Source organism: Marmota monax, unplaced genomic scaffold (assembly GCF_021218885.2).
Source record: "Marmota monax isolate L192 unplaced genomic scaffold, Marmota_monax_Labrador192_F-V1.1 WCK01_AAM20220418_F8-fsc01141, whole genome shotgun sequence".
NCBI classification, from domain to species: domain Eukaryota; kingdom Metazoa; phylum Chordata; class Mammalia; order Rodentia; family Sciuridae; genus Marmota; species Marmota monax.
This window is the reverse complement of record NW_026694375.1, coordinates 48465-72409: the sequence shown is the minus strand read 5'-3', so window position 1 is coordinate 72409 and position 23945 is coordinate 48465. Positions and strand designations below refer to the sequence as shown.

Sequence of the window (23945 nt, the reverse complement as noted above, 5' to 3'; positions counted from 1 at the left end):
CCTGCGAAACAGAGACCCAGGTCTACAGTTCCATGCAGACCTCCAGCTTTCATTTCTTAAAGACTGATATCTTTAATTAAAAAAAAAATTATCAGAATAGTGCAAACATAAATCAACCAAAATTTGATCTATCTCATGTCACAACTCAAGCATAAACTCTGGTTCATAACGCAAAGTCATTTATTTGGAGAATAATTGTTGCTTGTAGATAATGTCAACAAATATTGAAGGCAAATCATTGGTACAGTTTAATGCCAATAAATATGTATGTACTCAGCCAATTAATATAATTAAACCAATTAATAATTGCCATATTTTTCTGAGGGTAATTTTCTATGGTATAATTCTATTCAACAATTAAAGTCTATGTATTAAGGATTTCACCAAATAATAAAGATAATTCTGAGAGATTAGTTTTCACAGCCATTTAAAAGTGAAGCATGTTTGAAGATTCTCAGGTCATCTGCAGTACAACCTGAGATCTTATGACACACATGATTTGTTCACATGAAGTAAACTTATTCAGAGAGTCCATGAACTCCGTGAAATTATTGAAACATCTTGCTCCTAACTGTGGAAACAAGCTGCTTGGCATATAAATGGGGGAAGAGTCACCCAGTTATGTGATCCTGGTTAAATTTGTAGAATTAGAGTTTCTACTGTTTTCATACAAAGGTTTAAAGTAGAAGATTTAAGAACCTATGAGCCTAATAAAGTGGTAACCTTTTCAGGTTTACCAAAGGAATTACACTGTCTCTAATTAAGAACAATCACTAAAGAGGTAGCCAATCACTTCAGGATTTAAAAAATCCTGTTTGGTTATTCTCCTTTCTTTCCTTCCTCCCTTCCTTCTCTCCTCCTTTTTTTAATTTTTAAATTTAAGCTTATCAGCACAGTAGCACACTGTGTATCTCTCACTCTTTAGGTCTCTCCCAATATAGATCTCTTCCTCTTCCTCCCCCTATAGCTAGCAGTTCAGTGAAAACAGAATAGGGTTGGCTACTCTCTATACCTGTTCCACCTGAAGGCCATGTACAGCAGAATCTCAGGCACTACCTAGACCTGTTACAGAGGAAGAACAGGTAGTCATCTCTGTACCCAGCCTGCCTGGGCACAGTCTATAAGAATAGATCCCCTCCACCATCCCTGACCCTGAGTTTCTATTCCTCCTCTACTCTGTTCTGTGTGACTATAGCAAGGAATCTTTATGTCTTGAGTCAGGAGACAGGAGCAGGTACTTTTAATGATGATTTTAGAATTAGAATTGGATTAGTGTTTTTAAAGATGTGGGTGCCCTGTGATGCCCTAGTGGTGGAGTAAACTTCAGTGTTCTTATGCAAAATGTACAAATATCATTCAGATTAAGTCAGTTGGTTCAAATGCCAGGAGAAAACTAGCTAGGAAAGGAGAAAGAACCAGACTATTTTGACAAAAACTAGTTAATTCCTTCCCTTATGAGATGAAGATCTTGAGCTTCAGAGTGACATCCTTAAAGGGAGTTGGACTTATGTTCTCTCACTTGAACTATGTAATGTTGGTAGAGTTAATCACCTTTTGGAACTCTAGTCTACTTATGTGCCTATATCTACATCTGTACCTCTGTATAAACATAACTAAAAGGCCTATTTAAGCTAAAGCCTGCTCAAAAAAATTCTATTTCTTTCCCTTTTTCCATCTCATTTAATGATTTGAAAAGGTCACTGGATATTCTAGGTTATAGGACTAGCAAAGCTTCTCTACATCAGATTGTAAAGTTTAGACATTCTAAGGGTTTGTAGTGCTTCACCTCTTACAACTTTAGTGATGGGAATGAAAGTAAAAAAAAAAAAATGTTTCTAAACCATAAAATAGACATGAGTGAGTCTGGCAAAATAAAGCATTTCTCACTATTAGACTGTAACATAGATAATGAAGTCCTCCTATGAAGTATCTGTACCTCTCTTTAATCTCTTTTTGGCCTTTGCATTTGCTGAGTTTTTTCAAATAGATGACCTATTGGAAACACTGCTAGGGAGCAGGTGTACTTACTCTGTGCCAGGGGTGCAACACATTCCCCCAGCCATAGGTAATCTATCAATAGCCTCAAGTACCTTTGAGTCATCCTGCCTTCCCTTCCAAACCTTGGCAAACATTAATTGCACTAAAGTCCTTAAGAGCCTCTCTTTATTCTTTCCTTCCTCCTTTCTTCATTGGTAATCTGGGTAAAGTACTAAGGAGCGAGCAAGAATCCCAAAAGCAAAACAGAAGGGCAGGAACAACTTTTGCATTTGAACAAGCTCTTCCATGTGTGGCTTTTGAACACAGAGGTCTGTCAATGTCAAGGGCATTGGTTGCAGATGGGAGCCAATCCATCTGGAGCTGGAGAGGAGATGAGGGGCTAAACCTCGGGGGATCTGAGCTCAATCTCCACTTCTAAGAATCCTGCTACTGCTTTCCACTTTGCAGGAGATTCCAGTCCACTTTAGCCCCTTCTCCTCCTGGGTCAATAAAGCAGGAGGGAAGTACCTCACCCCTGCTGTGAGGGACAGTTCCAATAGTAGGAGGCAGAGGGGGAGGCAGATTGGAACTCTGCTCTAGGACAGGAAGGACAGCCGTCAGGGCCAAGGCTGAGTCTGAAACCACAAACATTAAGCAGATTATGGATAGGAATCAGGGGACCAAAGGCTTTATTTTACCTAAAGGCATGGGAGTCACCAGTGAAGCCAGGTAGTTCCTGGTGTTATGATGAACTCTGTCCTCACAGCAGATCAATACAGGACATTCATCTCTTTATACAGAAAGCCTGTGTTCATAGTTACATTGCCAATTTCTGTGCTAGGCTCTATAGAAAACATATATAGATAAATGTGGCCTGTGGCCTCAAAGAGCCAACAGCTTAGTAGGTCACTGGAGATACAGAAAAAAATTTGAAATATTATTTTATATATAAATGTATATTAAATATAGAGAGAAGAAGAAGTGTGGTGGGGGCAGGGGGAGCAAAGGAACAAACCAGATTATTATAATGCAGTGTCTTAAAGTCAAGGTTAGAGGTAGGAAAACAGCAGGATAACATGATCATTGGATAGGATTAGATAATCTAGCCAGAGATCAGGGGAAGCTTGCTGGAGAAGATGGACTCTAGGAGCCCTTAGAACAGTACCTGGCATACAGTGCTCTCTCAAATGTTTCTTGAATCAGCATATGTTAGTTAGCTTTCCATTGCTATGACAAAATACCTGAGAAAATCAAAATTAGGAAAGGTTTATTTGGCTTACAATTTTAGAGGTTTCAGTCCATGGCCAGGTGGCTCTGCTGCTTTGAGCCTGTGACAGCACAGTACATTATGGTAGGAGCATGTGCTCATAGAAAAAAATAAAGAGAGGGACAAGGGGCCAAGGTCTCAATATCCCTTTCCAGGTTGATATCTCCAATTTGCTAACCTCCTTTGACCATGCCTTTCTTTCTGAAGGTCTACCACCTCCCATAGTGCCACAGGCTGGTGACCAAGCCATTAAGACACAGACCTTCAGGAGACAATCAAGATTCAAATTCTAACAGCATATTCCAGCAACTCAGAGAAAAATATGAGTCAGTCCTTTAGGAGAGTGAGGGAATAAATCGACTATGGGCCTGGAGTGTGATGCTTGGGGAGCTTCTAGAGTTCACTCGAGATCCAGGTCATGAATTTAAAGTGAGATCCCAAACGACACTGGAAGAGCGAAGCACAAGTTGATAAAACCTTCCCACAATCCGTTATCATTTTCTGAGGACAAGGGGAAATCTATGAAATCTTCTGTGATTAGGTTAAAAAAAGCTTTATTAGTTGGAAAGAGCAGTGACCAGGCGGACTGTTTGCCTTTTGCGCCACCCTGTGGGAAAATCACATCATGACAAGTTGATAGAGGTGGTAGAGTTGCAGAACCCAGCAGGGAAGGGGCATGTGTCTATTCCTGTAACTATTCATGAAATCAAATTTTTGTCAAGGCTGATCTATACCTGAACCTTCATCATCACATTGGAATAGCTTTGGTGTCCACAGGTGTGACAATTTTCACATGTAAAATATATATAAATATATATTGTCATCTCTTAAAAACAGCTTTTCCTTTTTCTTCCAGGTTGAGAGTATTTGTCTCCTTGTTTTCTCTGGAAGATTGGAACACTGTTGGGCTTTGGTCAGGAGGTCTGCAGATGATTTATTTTTCACTATTTCCATGTGGATTTTAAAACACCTTAAATTTGGAGGCAATCTAGGTATCAGGAGGGGCTGTTGCTGCTCTGGGAATAGATTTGAATATCATTTGTTCTTAGTTTTATCCCAAATATTTGTTTCTAGCTGTTTTTACAACTAGTAGAAATCTACTGAATCTTCTCTGTTATTCCAAATGTGGGTCCAGTCAGTTTTCATGGAGCAGATTGCTGGAGGCACTTACCCTCTGGGACCTCAGCAGGCCCATTAGCTTCTGCTCTGTGAGGGACAATTTCTAGTCTTAGAGAACAGAGTAGTTACCTAAGCTGATAGAGATCTGCCAAAGCAAAATTCTATAACATGATGCTAATCCTTAAAACCAACTACCTTTTTATTCTGATGTTTCTTTTTGATACATTTCTGATATTTCTCATATCCCATGAGGCCTTAAAATTTTCAACAAAGTCAGTTTTTAGCTTATTTATTATATTTACACATCCACTTACTGCTGGTATCTTTTATTTCATCCAGTAGATTCCGTTTTTCTTCTGGAATGATTTTTCTTCTCACTAAAGGAACTTGTTGATATTTTTATGGCAAAATCTGGTATTGATACATTCCTGGACCTTTGCATATGGCAAAGTCTTTTTACTTCACCTTTGTTTTGAAAAATATTTTTGCTGTTAATGCTAGGTTGATGATTTTTAGTACTTTTAAAAAATATTTACTTTCCACATTTGAGATGTATAACAGGATGCTTTGTTAATTATTGTAAAATGGTTAGTATAATCAAGCAAATTTACATTCATAATTTCACATAATCACTCCTCCCCCTTTTATGCAAAACACCTAAAATTTCTTCTCTTTACAAAACTCCTGAATATAATGAGATATTATGAATTCTGGTCCTCATGTCACAGTAGCTCTCTGGAATTGTTCTTCTTACATCTCTGCAACTTTGTATCCTTTCTCCTTCAGGGCCCCATTTCCTCCAGGCACAGTCTCACACCTGGTACATTTTATTCTCTATCTTTGTACATTCAACACTTTTTCCTCTTCATTTCCACACATGAGATCATGTAGTAGTAGTAGTAGTAGTAGTAGTAGTAGTAGTTGTGTGTGTGTGTGTGTGTGTGTGTGTGATATGTTGTTCCACTGTATTCTCATGTATGTGTTTTTTTCTGGTAAGAAGTCTGCTTAATTCATATCTTTCTTCCTTGGTACATATGGTGTCTTTATTTTTAATGCTTTTCAAATTTTGTCTTTATCATCACATTTGTCCAATTTATTTCACTGTCTCTTTTAGTGTAGTTCTCATTATTGGTCTTTTTTTTTTTTTTTGGCCTGGGATTTGTTAGATTCTTGGATACATAGATTGATAGTTGTCATCCAACTTAGGATAAAAAAAAATTAGCCATTCTTTCTCTTTTTGTTTTCAGGTATTCAAGATATGGAACTTTACTCTTCTATCATTCAACTTAACTTATATATTGAATCTGTCCCATCCACCAAAACTTTAATCTTAGGTAATTTGGTGTCCCTCTCTTTCTCCTAGATTATGTCAAAGTTTTTATTTATTGGTTCTTTTCAGTTACATAGGACAATATAATCCATTTTGAACATGAATACATTTGATTCTAGTTTGGACCTGTTCCTGTAGATGTATGTGATGACAGGATTCACTGTGTTGCTTTCAAAAGTTCTTTATGGCTGAGAAATACTCCATTGTGTACATCTACCACCTTTCCTTTATCCATTCATCTGTTGAAGGACATCTAGGTTGGTTCCATAGCTTAGCTATTTTGAATTGAGCTGCTATAAACATGAGATTCCATCTCTAGTTTAAATGGCAATTATCAAGAATACAAGTAGCCATTGTCTCTTTAAATATATTCTTTATCCCTTCTCTCATCCTATTCTTGAGAACTCCACTACTCATGTGTTAGAATATTTAAAGTTTTCCCACAGCCTTCTCTTCTAACCTCTTTGTTCTTCAGTTTAGAGGGTTCCTACTGCTGTCTTCATGGTCACCATTTTTTTTCTGCTGCAGTGATCAGCCTTTGCAGTGTCCAATTGTCTCTCTGTGGTCCAGCACGTTTTTCATCTCAGTTGTATTTTCAATCATTAGTATTTCCACTTCAGTCCATTTTGCATTTTCTGTATCCCTACATACCATCCTCAGGGAAAATGCAAATATTTAACATAGTTATAACCACCCCTTTAATGTTCCTGTTTGCCAGTTCTATAATCTTATCATCATTGTTTGGTTTGCTTGGTTGATTTTTAGATTGTATATTCTTGCTTCTTTACATACTTGTTAGTTTTTTTTAGGATCTCAGGTGTGATGAATTTTGCCCTGTTTGCTTGCTGAAGATTTTTCATTCCTATAAGTGTTCTTAAGCTCTGTTAAGCAGAGCTAGAGCAGTATTTATTTTAGGGCAACTATTTGTCCTGCAGCTAAGGCAAGGGTGTCTCAGTGCTCTACCTGCTGCACTGTGAATTATGAGGTTTTCTATCCTCGTGGGTTGGAAACCCAGGCTGGTCCAGGTCCTTTGTGAGCTCCAGCATTGTTCCATTTCATGTCACTAATCCTGCCATGTGTTCAAAGACATCAACACCCAACTCTCCACAAGTCAACTTATGCATTAAAATTTCTCCAGTAAAATGACCAAACATATGCTTTTTAACTAGATAAAATTTTTCAAAATGAAAAATAAATTTGCAAAACATGATCAGGCAATTTTGGACAAAAAAAAATGTGGACAGGTCTTTCTGTTGTATTAAAAAAAAAAAAAGCTACAATGATTACCACAGGTATTAGCCCTCAGATACACATAACAGTGAAACTGAACAGAAACCACTAAAACAGAAAAATTAGATATTGTATTTTGGAATAAAGTTCAGATGATATCTCAAATTGCTGTAAGAATATATTATTAAAAAGTTTGTTAGAATGGTGTGTTTTATCCAGGAAAATATTCTTCATACCATGGCAAATAAAAAATAGATACAAATGTAAATGGAAAATATGTACAAATGTAGTAGAGGAGATCATAGCAAATTCAATTTACAACCTTGCAGTAGAGAAGGTTTTACTGATGACTTCTAGGAGTGAATATTTCATTACAGGAAAGGGAAAGTTAAAGACTGAGGATAGATGCAAAGAAAAAGAACATAACAAAAGTGGAAATATCTTTAAATTGTGATGAAAGGAAGGACCTCTGCTTTATATTTTGGCATTTTCTTTTCATCATAGGAGTTTTTATAGGAAGACATGAAGGATCAAGTTAATAGTCCTCATGTTTTCAGAGGAGCTCAGCCTCCTATGGTCCAATGTGTTTAATAATTTCATTGTTCAGAGGTAACTTTTCCTCCTTGAAACTTTAGGATAGAATGTATCATATATTAGGATGGGTTGCAAAATTGAGGTGCAGAAGTGGGCATTTGTGCCAGCTGCTGGTCCCAGTGGGGGTTCCAATAATTTTATTTAGTTCAAAAGGGAAAAATGTTTTTAAATATTTTTAATCAAGGGGAATAATAGTGGCTAGAACAAGTTAAAAATATTTATATAAGTTTTATTTGTAGCAGTTATAAAATCAACAAAATTGACCCTTAATAATGTTATTTTATTTATTTAATTCACTTGGCTTGGGAATCCTTCAAGCACAATTTGGAAGTTTCCATCATTGGGAAGTGATGAATTTTAAAAACAGAATATCCACTCTTTCATCTAAAAATATAAGCAACAAGAAAATACTCAAACTATATATGAAAAAATACATGGTGAATTGTATTTTTTAAAATAAATTTGACAAAATAAATAATATGATGACAAAGTAGTTTTGGTTTACATCTACATAACCAGTCGAATTTATTTCCTTTGACAGTTTGGATGATGAAGGAGTATCCATCCAAAGTCCTCTTCAGACTGACAGTGTATTTTACCATATGTCCCCACAACCTAACAAGGGACACTGATCCCATGTTCTCAGAGGGTAAGTGTCCACACAATGTGCTCCACAGACTGACTCCAGACACACTGTGTTGGGTCACCATATACCTTTGATATTACAGTTATCTCCCTATGTACTTAGGTGTGCAAGCACCTATCCCTTCTGCTACACAGCAAGAACAGAAATCTTGACGACTTTTAGTTTCTCAATAACTGAAAAGCCTAGATCAATTTATATTGCAGCATCCTCTGCTGCAAAATAATAAAGAGAGATAACTTTGAAAATGTTAATGTGTAAGAACTAGTATTTCAAGCATCCACAAATCCCAGGAATGAAGAGCTGATTTTCTAGCTTCCCAGTGACTGTGAATTTTTATGTTGATCCAGTGCATGGCTTGGATATGGTTTGAGTTTGTCCCTCAAAGGTGCATCTGCTAGAAACTAGATCCTCTCTGTGGAGGTATTGGAAGGTGGTGAAGCCTTGAAGAGATAATGCCTGGAGCAAGGTAATTAGGTTATGGTGATGCCACCATTACAAAGTATAATGCTGATCTTGCAGAGTGAGTTAGATCCCATGAGAATGAGTTATTAGGAAGAGCACAAGCCTAATACATGAATCGTTTTATTTTCTTGTTTCATTTCATAATCTCTTCTGCGTAGGCTTCTGTCATTGTGATGCCATCTGTCATAAGGCCCTTACCAAAGGCCAAAGAATTTAAGTCACCCAATCTTGGACTTTTGGCTTCCAAAAATAGGAGCTAAACAAACCTCTTTACTGTATAAAATACCTAGTATCAGGTATATTGTTATAGCATCAAGTATCATATTTCTTTTCGTTTTTTAGAGAGAGAGAATTTTTTTAATATTTATTTTTTAGTTCTCGGTGGACACAACATCTTTATTTTATTTTTATGTGGTGTTGAGGATCGAACCCAGTGCCCTGCGCATGCCAGGTGAGCGTATTACTGTTTGAGCCACATCCCCAGCCCCAAGTATCATATTTCTAACTTTTTGTTCTCCTCTTCATCTTCCCTGTTCTATTCTGGAAACATTTCTTCAACATTTCAATAGAATAATTTTTCTAGATTCCTTCTGATGGTCAGCATTCTTTATATATGTTCAAACCAAGAAAAAAATTGAGATATTATTCCAATTTAAAAAATCTGTAAACTTTAGGGAATTGGTGTGTGTGTGTGTGTGCATACATACGGGTATATGTGCATGCTCTTTGTTTTTCCGCTTTGCATTTCTTTGATGAAATACCTGAGATAATCAACTTAAAAGGAGAGTTTTATTTTGGCTTACAGTTTTGGAGGTTTCAGTCAATGTTTTCTTGTTTCTGTTGCTTTGAGCCTGTGGTGACATGGTAAGTCATGGTGGGAACATGTGCTGGAGGAGGTCTGATCATTTTGTGGTATCTGGAAAGCAAAAGGAAAGAAAGAGAGAGAGGAATGTGCTTAAGTCCCAACACTCCATTGAAGGGTGCATCCCCATTGACCTAATTTATTTCCACAGGCTCCTCCTCCTAAAAGTTCCACCACCTCCCAATAATGCCACAGACTTGCCAGCAAATCTTAAAACCTGACTTTGAGGGAGTCACCAGCTCCAACTTGCAGCACACACAGAGATACAACAGAACTATGCAAGCCTTATTAGATAATCTTATTAGTTTATTACAGAAAGATAAAACAGGCTTCCATTCTGTAGCAACCGGTGTTAAGTTTAAAAAAATGGTGGGGGGGAGGAAGAAAAGATTGCACAACTTCATTTTGTGTTTGAGACTGAAGTGATGCACCATCAGTTGTGGCTGTGGCTATCCTATCCTGCCTAGTTTTGCATTGCAAGAAAGAGGTTCATGTTGTAACTATTCTCATTATAAAAGTGTCCCTTTCGTTAATGTTTTATATTCAAAAGATAATTGAAGCAGAGAAACTAAGACAAAAAGGGAAATATTCTCTGTATGTTACATCTTGAATGTTCACCAGTATTTGAGAGTGAATATTGCCAATGACTCTTATATCCAGGACTAGTAGTAATAGTGAAATTATGCACCTTGGATATGACGGTGACCTATATAGTTGTATTATTTATTGCAAAGCAGAGATAACAATAATAACTCTCATGTAGTTGTTTATCTCTTTGGCCTGTCAAATATTGAGGTCAAAGTGATTCATTGGGGAAAAAAAAAAAAAAAAAACAGATGAACTTGAACTTCAGAGCATCCCTATTTAAAATCCTTCATTGAATACTTAAATTTGAGAAAAAAAATATTTACTTTTTACAAAAGTGCTCTCTGAGGTCCTGTATATAAACAATGGAAAATCCCAAGGGACATGAAAGTCTTAAGTGAGGATAAAGATATGAGAAGATAAAAGCCATCTCAGAAATATACTCTTGCAAAGGAGAGAATTGACATGAATTTATAGTCAGGGAGAATGGAAAGCAATGTCCTAGTGACAGTTCTTGAAGAGACAAGACACTGGAGGCAGAAATGTCGTGCTAGACATCACTGATGTAATGACTTCAGAGAATCTTTTCCTGGGTTGAGGGAATTGGAGTCTGCTAGTAGGAGCCATTTTCAGTAGTTCAGTAGTCGGATTAGGCTCCAAAGCTTCTTGCCAAAAACTGTTGGCTGCTAGAAGTTATCACTGGGGAATTCATAAACAGCAATGCCCATTAGTGTAGAAATGGTTCTGGCAGCAAATATTCTGAATAATTAGAGCATTGCATCAGCCTTGGAGACCAAGGGACTGTGTTGGAAGGAGCTATTGACCACAGCTTCCCATGTCCCTCAGGGAATGCTCCTTTCCCTTCCCAGCTCCTCAAGCCAGCAGCCAAAGCTGGAGTTTCAAGGGATCTGTAAGCAGGGCTGATCTAAAGAATGGATCATTGTCATGCCCTCAGAATAGCTCATATCCCTAAGAAATTACACCCTAGAGAAACACTTGGCATATGCCTGAAAGCCTCTATATATCAGCAAATTAATCATTTTGGTCTTTTAAATTATGAAACAGGATGAAGATAAATCTTTGATTAGAAAACCACTTTGAATATTCACTTTAAGTCATTTCTTATGAGCAAAAATATCTGCGTACAGAGTCCTCCATTAGAAGGTAGCAGGTACTGAAAGTTCATCTAATTTTTTTTTAGTTGTATAACAAATCAGTAAAAGAGTAAAGACAATACATCTCATTATCATTTTCCAAATGGGAGATATAATTCTATTTGGACAGACTTTTGATTCTAAGTTTTGCTCAGGAAAGAAAGAACAGTAAGGTCTCAAATGATATTCTAATATTTTTCACTGTTATATTTCATTGTTATGGAAGGAGTGGAAGGAAATTTCTTATAAATGTGCTTGTAAGTAATAGAATAATTACAAACCCTAAGTCTAACTTTCTAGGTTGCATATTTTAGTGTATTTAAAAGATGTAAGTCTTTGTGACACAAATAAAGGACATCAGTTTATTTTAGTGTTCAAATATTTTCTGCCGAATATAAGACAGAACAAACAACATTTAGAAACTGACATTAGAAATAAAAGCTCAAGTTTTGGGGGATTACTGCTTTGTCCATATATCTAACCAAAACAACAAAATATAGAGGATTCTTCATATTAATCCTATTCTCATGGTGTAGATGTTACTAAATTGTGCTAAGAGCCAAGTATATGATACATGTCATTTTTGGTCGAAAGGTGATGCCAGCTAGCCATTGAGATGATATGATTATGTTAAGATTTGCATTCATATGGATATTGGACTCCTGCTGTTCACCTAGGCCCCGGCTACAGGACTCCTGGAGAGTTCCCATTGGTTGGGGAAGTACAGTAGGAGGGAGTTCTGGGGGAGGAGCTGTCTCTGCGGGTCCAGGAGGAGGCCGCGTGGGTGGAAAAAATCTTCCCGGGTGCCTACTGGACATTGGCGGCAGTTTCAAAAAATAATAAAGTTTGTTCCTGCTTGAGTGGCTCGTGATTTTGTGCCCAGCCAGACTGCGGCAAAATTGTTTCACAAATATTCTCTCTCTCTCTCTCTCTCTCTCTCTCTCTCTCTCCCTCCCCTCCCCCCTCATTTAGTACATAGATTACATTTCATAAATTGTGGAAATAGTATATTATCTTGGAAAGTTGAATATTGGCATATCCTGCAAGCCATCAGTTGCATTCCTAGGAGATGTTTAAAATGTTTGTAATTGCAGTTTGTAGTTAAATATTCACTAACAAGATACTGGATAAACACTTGCTGACATGATCACACAATGGCATGAGGCACTACGGAGAAAGTGATCCTAGAACTACATTCTAGAATTACATTCAACAATACAGAGGTTCTGATACAGACCTTACATCTTAATCTTGAGTGGAAAAAAATTCCCCTATTTCTTCATACTGCATGTTCAATTACTTAACATTTGAAGTTAGGTAAAATTCAAAAGATATAAATATATGGTAACTTCTTATGAATCAAGATTATGCATTAAAAATCATGGTATTGGTTCCTTTTAGGATGAAGTTGCAGCAGTATAGAAAAAAGACTAAATGCAAATTTAATTGGTAATATCTTAATTTTTAGGATAGGTAGTTAAGTTTACAAATGTTCTTTATATTATTTAAATAAATGTACAAAAATCAACAATATCAAATAAGTAAAATAATGATGTTAAAATAGTTTGAAAATGACTGATATTTACAGACATGTAAAAGTTAGCACTGTTTCTTCTGATGGGTTGTTGCTCTGCTTCCTCATAAGGTTTCATATTTGATCAGCTCTTTCTGCTCATGGTAAGAGTATAGGCAGAAGCTCTGCTCTGTCCTCTCAGAAACTCTATTAGTGAGGGAAAACAGAATGATTTTTTGACTTTTCTCCATAATAAACCAAATATTGAGATTGCTTCTCCTTTGCTACTAGATTTACAGTCTTGGAAAAATGTTTTCTGATTGAGTCATTAGGAGTCATATTCCCACCCTTTGAGATAATATGATCTTAACCTATATAGTGAATATGAAAAAATTGTGGTTTCTTAGTGGAAAGTCAGCTTTCATCCATTGAAGAAGAAACTGGACTTCTATTAGATGTAAACTACCAGGAACCACCAGTGAGAGAGTTTTAACACTTTGTCTTTACCCATCTCTGTGAAGCAGACTGATTGCCTTTACAAAAGTGTTCAGATATTTGAATCCATCTTCTTTATTGATTCTGCATTGCCACACTACATCATGAAAAATATCACACTTTACTATGGGAACAAACTAACTCTTTCAATATTCCATTTTATATTACCCAGTGCTGTTAATTTTGCTTCTAAGTCAAAAATCTGAAAGGGATTGCAAGGGCAATATTTCTGGTGTCTCCCAAAACTGAGCTCATTTCATTGTGCTGCTTTCGAAATTAGTATTCTTAGTGTCATTTGGAGTCAGAAGAGTTTATTTCATTTACCATTACAAAAGTAGTTTTTCTGCAGAAGTAATTGTAAATTATCAGTAAATTTGTTTAGTTCGGTTTATTAGTTTTATTGGTTCTTTCACTGACTAAACAATTGGTTAATTTCCTACTGTAAGTTATAGTTTATAAATGCATATGATGGTAAATTTCGTGCTGGAAACAATAAGTATTTATAGTTTACAGAATTTCTGAAGAATTTGAGGAATGAAATAAGAATTCTTTCCTAATTTCTAGCCATTACACAGCATTGTCCTGCTTTAAAGTTTGATAGCCATTGGTCAACTTCAGTCAGGACTTGCATGTGTGTTTTAGACACTAGAACTTATGTGGTTTTATGCAGAAAATTCCTGTACTCCTTCCTGAGAATCTAGTTCCCCAGGTTCCACGTGGCTGTACTTTCATGGTCTTATCATGACTCTTGAGCTCCTTCAGGGATTCTTTTAAATGTTGGCATCACCCTTTGTTTCATTGTTGACTCACTTTGCTGATCTCTGTTTTCTTTAAGTGACCTCATTTAATCTCCTAGTATAAAATATCATGAACATGGTAATGTTTAAACAAATGTGCTTGAATGGTGGTGCTGAGGGAAGGGTATATTGTGTCACTTCACATCCTTAAATGGTAAAGGTTTTGAGAGTTTAAAATAATGAATTAAAAAAAAATGTTCAAGAACAATCAAAAAACATATGTCATGATTAAAAAGGAGTGTTCAAGAACAATTAAATAACATATATCATTTGTACATACATCCTGTGCAAATAATGGTTTCCAAATCTATTTTTTTCCAGTATTGAGTTTAAATTCACACTTTTAACAATATTGAAAATATTGAACTGTCTGCTAAACATTTTCACTTGTGTATCTTGTGGCTAGCTGAATTTCAACCTGCCCTTGCAGCCTTACTATTAATTCTAAGTTCCTCAGCCTGAGATACCACTATTCAGCCAGAAAGAGCCTTATCATCATTGCCATCTAGAACTCTCTGGTTGTCAAGTTACTCTGGTAGAAGCACAATGTGAGTTTAAGAGGCAAAAATACAGATTAAAACACTCAGTAGCAGAGCTGTCAGTACTGAATTCATTAACATGTTATCTGAGGGACCTGCTTATTGTCAGTGAAATTTAGTTGCTCTTATATGAAATGTTATTGTTAATATCTACCTCATGGGATTTTTATATAAATTAAAAAATGTAATTTATGTCAAGAACACGAAGCCTATTTTATAAAAGGTAGTCAACACATATTTGTTGAAGTAAAATTATCTCAATTGGATTTATTCCTTAAATGTTTTTTTCTTTACTAACAGGAGTTAATAAAATGAATGAAATGAATTTTTAAAAAATATGAGATTCAGTGCTAACTTGGCATATATATTAATACTCAGACCATGGGTTATATATAAGTCTAAGAATCCATGGAAGGATGTGTTTGTAGCTTAGGGAATAGAGCCTCTGATTTAGGGCACCACCTGGCTTTCCTTTGTTTGTTGAAACTTTGCCAATATGCTCCAAGTGTGTTACAGGATCTAGAACAGATGGTTTCCTGACACAGCCAATGGTAACTTAGGGCACTTGGGGGAGAAGACATATTTCTTGGTGAGCCAATTTCTCTTTTGCCAATAGCACTACTTTTTCATCTTCCCATGCTCCATCACCCTCTCCTCCACACACTGTCCATTCTTCTTCTTTTCCTGGTATCTTTGATATGCCTGAGGCACCTCACATCCTTCTTTCCATGTGGTTACTGGGTATGAGGAGGATGGAATTGCTTTTCTTAACAGGCTAAATAGACAAACCAAAAGTTAACTTATGATAGCATCTAAGATGCTTTTAATTAGCAAAATAAGAGAAACTTTAAAGAATAATGTTTTTTAAGATGATAATATATTACATTATTATGGGTTAATGATTCCATCTGGAATGCAGAAAGAACTTTTGCTTTTTTAAAATATTTCAGTATTCTGTGTAAAGGTTGCTTTCAAAAGTGGATGGACAGATGTAGAAATCCTCTAACTGGTAAGTAATACATTATTTCTACTTTTTGAGTTGAGAAAGTCATTACTACATGTTAATTTAATACAATTTTAATGCATTTTCATAGACTTGTAATCATATCATTCACACATGAGTAAGACAGGAAAGAAAAGAGAATAACCCAAACTTTTACAGGTCTACTGTTAATGAAGGAAGTGAACTAATGAAATACAATAATTAGGATAAAAATCATCCTTTGAACTCAACAAATACTTTGTAGGCACCAGGTAGATTAAGAATATCATTATTGTATGGGAAGAGAAGTATATATTCCATGTGCTAAAATTTATAATAACTTCCTGCTTCCTGAGAGGGCAAAGCTTATGAAATTACCCAGATGCTTTTTCATGTAAGGCAACTGGGCAAGATAACTCCTCAATTAGTACTATGGGCACCAGAATCTTGGAAATGATTGTATTTGATAAACAATTAAAGAAAAGGTTAACAGAGAGTAGAGACCTTGCCAAGTTTTCTGGAAGATGCACACGTTTTAAATAACAACCAATAAATTTGAAAACAGTGCTGTATCTCACACCACAGAAATATTATTCCTTGCATGTTTCTTAAATGACAACATAAGGACACAATTTGTAATTGGTTTCCATATAAGATTTACTTTGAGAAGCTAAATAACTACTCAGAATGTTTGGAACAAATACAAAAATGAGATTAAATATAATACACACTACATGTAATGAATATAAGAATATAAATTTAGTTTATTATAATATACAACACAATATATAATAGCATAATACTTTATGTAAATATATATGATATATATGTGTATACACACACACACATACACACACATACACATACTGAAAGTGAAAGAAAATATTCCACAAATGTAATACAGGTGATCCTGAAAATACTTTGGGTAAAAGTCTTCCCTATTCTTCAAAATTTTCTCCTGCCCAACTTGTTTAACATGTCACTTTATCTATCCTCACCCTCCACAATGCTCCTGTTCTCTGTCTGGTAAGATTTGGAAAGAAGAACCATTAAATGTTAATTTCATGACAGTTATGGCAACCAGATATACAAAGTGTAGGTGATGGCATTGAATTTATGATGGCCCTTGATCCTCAGGTGGGCATCACTTGACCAGAGAGCAGGAATCATGGGACTGAGTTACAGAGGGAGGAGCTGGAGGAGGGTAGATTATGTCACTCACTAATTTTTGCTTTGGAAGGGATAAAATGGTTTTCCCACCCTAATCTGCCTTTTCTTGATGGCTTTGTTTCAGCTCCTGACCATTTATGACTCCAACATCAACACATTGTCTATTGACTGTTTTGACCAGTGTAGCCACTCTACACTTGGATAATCTTATTTGAAGGATTGAGGTAAGTACAGTAGTTACTAGAAGATATGTTATGTCCCTGGTGCTGTTTTGTCTTCAGACCTTTGCAATCCATTTTGTGTTTGTTTCAAGAATCTGAAGAAAGGTGTTACCACTATTTTCTGGGAGTGGGGAGAGAACTGTGCCTCAGTAATAAGAGGATGTGAAAAATGTCACGTCTCTCCTTGCATCTCTTAAGGACTATGGGTTCATAAAAAAAATGACAACAAATTCTGAAGATGAATGATCATTTTGTGGGTGTCAGAGTCCCAATGCCATTCATAAAATGTGGTATTGTACAGACCACATCTTCTGCTCTAAGTTGTGAGGATGATTCACCATGTTATTTGGCTCTCAAGCCGTTAAAAAAAAAATAGAATCATATTTGTTTTTCTATCATGTATAGTGGTTAGAAAGCCACAGTAAATTAATGATGTGAAGATGTTTTGCAATCAGAAGAGTACTAAAATAATCAGATACATATTACATTTTAAAAATTAAGAATGTTCAATTTAGAAACACTAATGAACACCTACTTAAACAAAACATTGGACAAGATATTGAGTTTTATACAATGGAGATAATATCCTGAGAACACATAAATTTATAATATATTCTTTCCAGGAAGCAGATGCACATACATAATTATGTGTAAGAAAAAAAAAAGAAAAGATATGAGTAAAAACTTTTGAGAGCAAAAATATTTTTCCTTTATCATATGGCCATCATTGAAAAAAAGTTTTCTAAAGTTGAATCTTGTAAATTCAAGATGGTTGAAATAGCTAGAAATAGAGTTCCAGAAAGAAAGATGTCTATTGATTATTGATTAAATTGTTGATTAAATATATGATGAGGATCTACAACTTTTACTAAATTAATCAAACAATACATATTTATGATTCTTAATTAATCTTCAAAATCCATGACTAATTGTATATGGTAAACAAACTTTTTCTAGCAATTTATACTCTAATAGGATTGATAATAAATAAACCAAAAGCTATACCCATGGAGTGGCTAAAATCATAGACTATTGGAGGTTCAAAAGTCTTTCACATTTTCATGTCCCCAAGGCCTAACACTTTTCAAGTACAATAATTTCATGATGGAAACATCTTTCAAAAGAATACAAGAAAAAATTAGCTTCTTATGATGATTAACACAGCGCAAGAGTAATAATCAACTCAGATCCTTTATAGTTTAAGATCCTTTCCAAAGACCATGGAGTCAAAAGTAAAAACTTTTGATTTTGGACATTTCATGTCTATTGAGAAGGAAAAAAAAATTACCAAGAGACTGGAATAACAACACATTTTTCCTTTTCTGGATTTCTACACTATTCCAAGAACATGGAGTATTCAGATTCAATAATAAAAACTCTACTGGGGGTATTACAATCATGATCTGGTCCTATACCAGCTGCCAGTTTGAAACTTCATATGTTAAAAACTTAAATGAGGACAATATGAATAATGGAGTAGTCATTTAAATGTAATCAAGACTCCAAATCCTCAAAGCAGTTTCTAATAAAATAGTAGAAGAAATCTGGAAATGGGGTAGATTTAAGATATTACCAAGAACTTTCATATATAATAATTATTATATATCAAGTAGCACATATTTTAAGGACATTTCAAGGATAGAAAAAACTTATGAAGAGATTGTGTTTTCTATTTCACTTTTCCAGTTGAAGTACCTGGGAGAGGTTGTGCAAAGAGTAGACAACAATATCTATTCACAAATAATATGTTTATATAAATGTGCATAATGATATACAAAATATATAACACAAATGAAATTTTTATATAGGGGGTAATGATGTGTGCTTTATATTCATATTATGAAACCCCAAGTCAGTATTGAGTAGTATATCTGTATAACATTGGTCCTGATATTTACTGACAATGGAAAAAATGAAGGCATTATTACATTGATCCCTACCTCTTAATTTTACATTAATCCAATTGGCAAAAAATGGATCAGAATTGTGTCAGAACTAAACAGCATTTGTATTTGAAGAAGGTTATAGAAAATCATTAGATAGATAAGAATATTTGAGATTTATAATATAGTGAATTAGTCATTAAAATTGAGGAACATGTGTTTAAGTGAGTTATTAAGAAACCCTAGACAGCTGGACATGGTGGTGTATGCCTGTAATTCCGGAGACTCTGGAAGCTGAGACAGGAGGATCACAAGTTTGAAGCTAGCCTCAGCAACTTAGTTAGACCCTCAACAATTTAATGAGACCCAGTCTCAAAATAAAAAATAAAAAATTGGAAGTGTAGCTCAGTGGAAAAGCAAAAGGAAGGAAGGAGGGAAGAAATGAAGGAAGGAAGGGAAGAAGCACAGACTTTCCCTGATGAGAAAAAAAGATATATATATATATATATATATATATATATATATATATATATATATATCTTAAAATATTTCATAACATCACATAGTACATCATTAATAATTCATTTATTTTTGCAGATAAACCATCTCACACTCACCCCTTCTCCTCATTCATGGAATCATGAAGTTAAACAATAATGTGACTGAGTTCATCCTACTTGGGTTGACACAAGATCCATTTAGGAAGAAAATAGTTTTTGTCACATTTCTGCTTTTCTATTTGGGGACATTGCTGGGTAACTTGCTGATTATCACCACCATCAAGACCAGTCGGGCACTTGGCAGTCCAATGTACTTCTTCCTTTTCTACTTATCCTTATCTGACACCTGCTTCTCTACTTCCATAGCTCCTAGAACACTTGTGGATGCCCTTTCAGAGAAGACCACTATTTCTTTCAGTGAATGCATAATCCAAGTCTTTACATTCCATTTCTTTGGCTGCCTGGAGATCTTCATCCTCATCCTTATGGCTGTTGACCGCTATGTGGCCATTTGTAAACCCCTGCACTACATGACTATCATGAGCCACCGGGTCTGCAGTGTGTTGGTGGCTGTGGCCTGGGTGGGGTCCTGTGTGCATTCTTTAGCTCAGATTTTTCTTGCCTTGTGTTTGCCTTTCTGTGGTCCCAATGAGATTGATCACTACTTCTGTGACTTGGAACCCTTGTTGAAGCTCGCCTGTGCAGACACATATGTGACCAACCTCCTCCTGGTGTCCAACAGTGGGGCCATTTGTACAGTGAGTTTTGTTGTGCTCATGTTCTCCTATGTCATCATCTTGCATTCGCTGAGAAACCACAGTGCAGAGGGGAGGAGAAAGGCCCTGTCTACCTGCATCTCCCACATCACTGTGGTCATCTTGTTCTTTGGACCTTGCATATTTATATACACACGGCCTGCAACCACCTTCCCCATGGATAAGATGATAGCTGTGTTTTACACCATTGGAACACCTTTGCTCAACCCTCTGATTTACACACTGAGGAATGCGGAAGTGAAAAATGCCATGAGGAAGTTGTGGAGCAAGAAATTGGTCTCAGATGACAGGAGATGAAAGTCATTGTTATTTTGTATTGACCTTGGAAGAAGTAAATAGAGAATATTATATTTTTATTGTTTACTTAATATATTAAAACCTTAGCTCCCATAGATTGGTTCTTTCTATAGACAGTGTACTATACAGACAGTAATTAATGTCTTATGTAGAGGGGCATCTTGAGGTACAGACAGGTATAAATGACCCATTGCCTCTGATGTTGCTGATTGCAGAGGCCTTGCTAAACAACCTAGCATCACTCATGGTTTTAGTGTGTAGGTTTTAGTCTCTATGTGGGATTCTCTGATAGTGGTTACCCTTCTTTGTAACCAAAGCTTAGATCCAGAGCTTGGAGTGTTTTCCCTCTTCCAAAGAGTTTCCTTTGTAAGATGCTTTGGTCTCATCAGGAATCATCATCAACTTAGTTTTCATTCCTGACTCAGTGGAAAGTACCAAATTCAAGTGACTGTTGAGTTTTCCTATTCTAAGGGACAGTCCATATACTTTAGGTAAACTCCCTTCCTATTTTAGGACACACGCTGAAAACTTAACATGCGTTTACCTAGAAGTTCTAAGACTGTGATGGTACATGGAGAGAAAATTCATATTTCTGAAAGAGTCTTTGATCTTAGGAATGCTCTGTTCTCCTTACCAGTGTTGTAGTAATGCAATGATTCTTTTTGTAAAATATACTTGTTGTCCCTATTTTTTTTTCCAATTTGGGGAGCATAAACTTTCTTGAATCATGTTTATAACAGCTTGTTTATAATATTTGGCAGTTATTATTGTAGCAGGTGACATTCCAATTAAAGTAAAAATATGTATGTTAGCTAGAAATGAAGAGTACAATGAAGATTAGTTGCTGAGCCTGGTGGCCCACAGCTATAATCCCAGCAGCTCAGGAGGCTGAGGCACGAGGATTGTGAATTCAAAGCAGCCTCAGCAACTTAGAGAGGCTCTAAGCGATTTGGCAAGACTCTGTCTCTAAATAAAATATTTTAAAAAGTAAGGGAATGCAGCTCATTGCTTGAGTGCTCTTGGGTTTAATCCCTGTTACAAAAAAAAAAAAAAGAAAGAGAAGAAAAAAAGAAAATATTATAAAGTTAGACAAAAAAATGTGATAACCCTGGAGAACAATTTTAGGTTTTGAGACAGAAGTTGTTACATTACATTTATTGAACATTTAAGTGAGTTATCAGTTCAACACAAAAGAGTAGCTTTACCATGCAAGAGGAAATATTTAGATAAAATCTATATTACTCCAGAAGAGATATCACCTTTTGTCATTATTTATTAACTAACCTCATCCTCTAAAATTATGAACTCTAATAATATTTGAATTTATTCCATTTGTCTATTTCCATATAGAACATTAAACATTTATTTCCTGGGGATTTCCATTTCTATTTTTTAAATTACTAAATTATATTAAGATTACAAAATTTTTATTAATTTTTTTAATTCCAGAAATTTTAGAATTTTTTTTCTTTATTTTTATGTTACTGTGGCTTAATTTTATGTTACTGTGGCTTAATTTTTAAAATGTTTCTGGTAGTGTATTACCCATTATGTATAATAGTGAGTTCTTTTTGACATAATTATAGATGCTTACAATAAAATTTGTTCCACCTAGTGCCCAGTACTTCCTTCTTTATCTTGAGAAAATGATCATTTCTGTGTTTGGGATTAGAAAGGTATAGATTCTTCAGTGAACTATAGTGACATGTATAGATCACTGCTTTTCAGATTCTGTGAATTTCAGTATGAAATCAATCTCCAGCAGTTTATCATTGCCCAGCAGCAGCTACAGTTTGGTTTTGCTGTTGCAGGATTTGCACCATAGTAGATTCCAATTAAGAGTTATACTTGATAACTTCTTTTACTTAAAACAAGGAAACTATGCAAAGGGTGTGTGTTGAATTTAAGTGATTTTCCAGATACACTTCATCTCATGTCTTCTGGAATCACAGTCCACAAGGAGATCCCATGTCTACTGTCAAATCAACTGCAAACATATACTGCACTTCAATAAGTTCAGTATTTTATAATAAAGATGCCAAGAAGACTGGATGTGCAACCTCAACAGATATTTTGATTGAAATACCAAAATGTGTTCTGATAGAGAAATAATAGGAATCTGAGAGCTAAAGTGGAAGAATAAATATGGAGAAGAGTAATAACCATGACCTGAGATATTATCTTCCATCCTCTGCATGCAAGAAGAGCAGGCCTTTATCCCTCAAGAAAAAATGTCTTCCATTGCCTAGACAGGAGGATCATGAGTTCAAATCCAGCTTAAGCAAAAGTAAAGCACTAAGCAACTCAGTAAGACACTCTTTCTAAATAAAATATAAAATAAGACTGGGGATGTGGCTCAGTGGGCAAGTGCCCCTAAGTTAAATCCCCAGTATGCCCAAATAATAATAATATAATAATAATAATAATAATAATAATAATAATAATAATAGGGAAACCTCTATGTACTGTTTTGTGAATCAGTGTAGCCACTATGGAAATAACTATGGAGGTTTCTCAAAAATAAAAATGGAGCTACTATATTATCCAGCTATATACCACTCCTAAGAATTTATCAAGGCAATATATTTTAAAAATACATGTATATTCATCTTTACTGTAGCACAATTCTCACTAGCCAATTTATGAAATAGGCTTAGGAGCGTTTATCAACAGGTGAATGGATAGAGAAAATTACACACACACACACACAAACACACAGTAGAGTTTTATTAAGTCACAAAGAAGAATAAAATTGTGCAATTTGCATGTTTGGAAATGGAGAACACTATATTAAGTAAAATAAGGCAGACTTGTAAAGACAAATGTTATGTTTTCTCTTGGTTTTGGTCAGCTTTTTTGTTGCTGTGACCAAAAGACCTGACAAGAACAATTGAATAGGAGGAAAAGTTCATTTGGGGCTCATGGTTTCACAGGTCTCAGCCCATAGTCAGCTGGCTCCATTCTTTGGGGCTCAAAGTGAGACAGAATATCATGGTGGAAGACTGTGAAAGAGGAAAACAGCTGGAGATGGGGGTGTGGCACCAGGAAAGGGAGAGAGAGAGAAAGAGAGAGAAAGAAAGAGAGAGAGACCCCTCATCATCAGGGACACACCTTGCCAATGACCCACCTCCTCCACTCACATCCTACTACTGATAGTTACCACCCAGTTAATCCTTATCAGAAGAGTAATATGCTGATTGAGTTATGGCCTTCACAATCCATTAATTTCACCTCTAAACTTTCTTGAATCATCTCTCACAATAAGCTCTTGGGGGACACCTAAATATCAAAATCACAATATTCTACCCCTGGCCCCAAAAGCTCATGCCCATCTCACAATGCAAATTTCCTTTAGTCCATTTGCAAGAGTCCTAATAGTCTCAACAGTTCCTGTGCCTGATGCACTTTGCTTGGCCTCCCAGGCCTTTGAAATCTTATTGGAAGCCTCCATGACTGCCAAACTCCACCCAGCATAATGCAATCCTGAAGAACCAGCACCATATAGTAGATGCCAAGGTTTGCCCCCATCTCCAGCAGTAGTCAAAT

General features: G+C 35.7%; 1 protein-coding gene across 1 annotated transcript; it reads left to right on the top strand.

Moving 5' to 3' along the window:
• The first annotated feature begins 19466 nt into the window (after positions 1–19466).
• On the top strand, positions 19467–20399 carry LOC124109289 (olfactory receptor 4C16-like). The gene has a single exon (XM_046467793.1). The coding sequence runs from the start codon at positions 19467–19469 to the stop codon at positions 20397–20399; it is 933 nt and encodes a 310-aa protein (XP_046323749.1).
• Positions 20400–23945: the final 3546 nt, after the last annotated feature.

Bases quoted from the DNA above. Each gene is read 5' to 3' on its own strand.
- LOC124109289 (XM_046467793.1), top strand. From the start codon at position 19,467: ATGAAGTTAAACAATAATGTGACTGAGTTCATCCTACTTGGGTTGACA.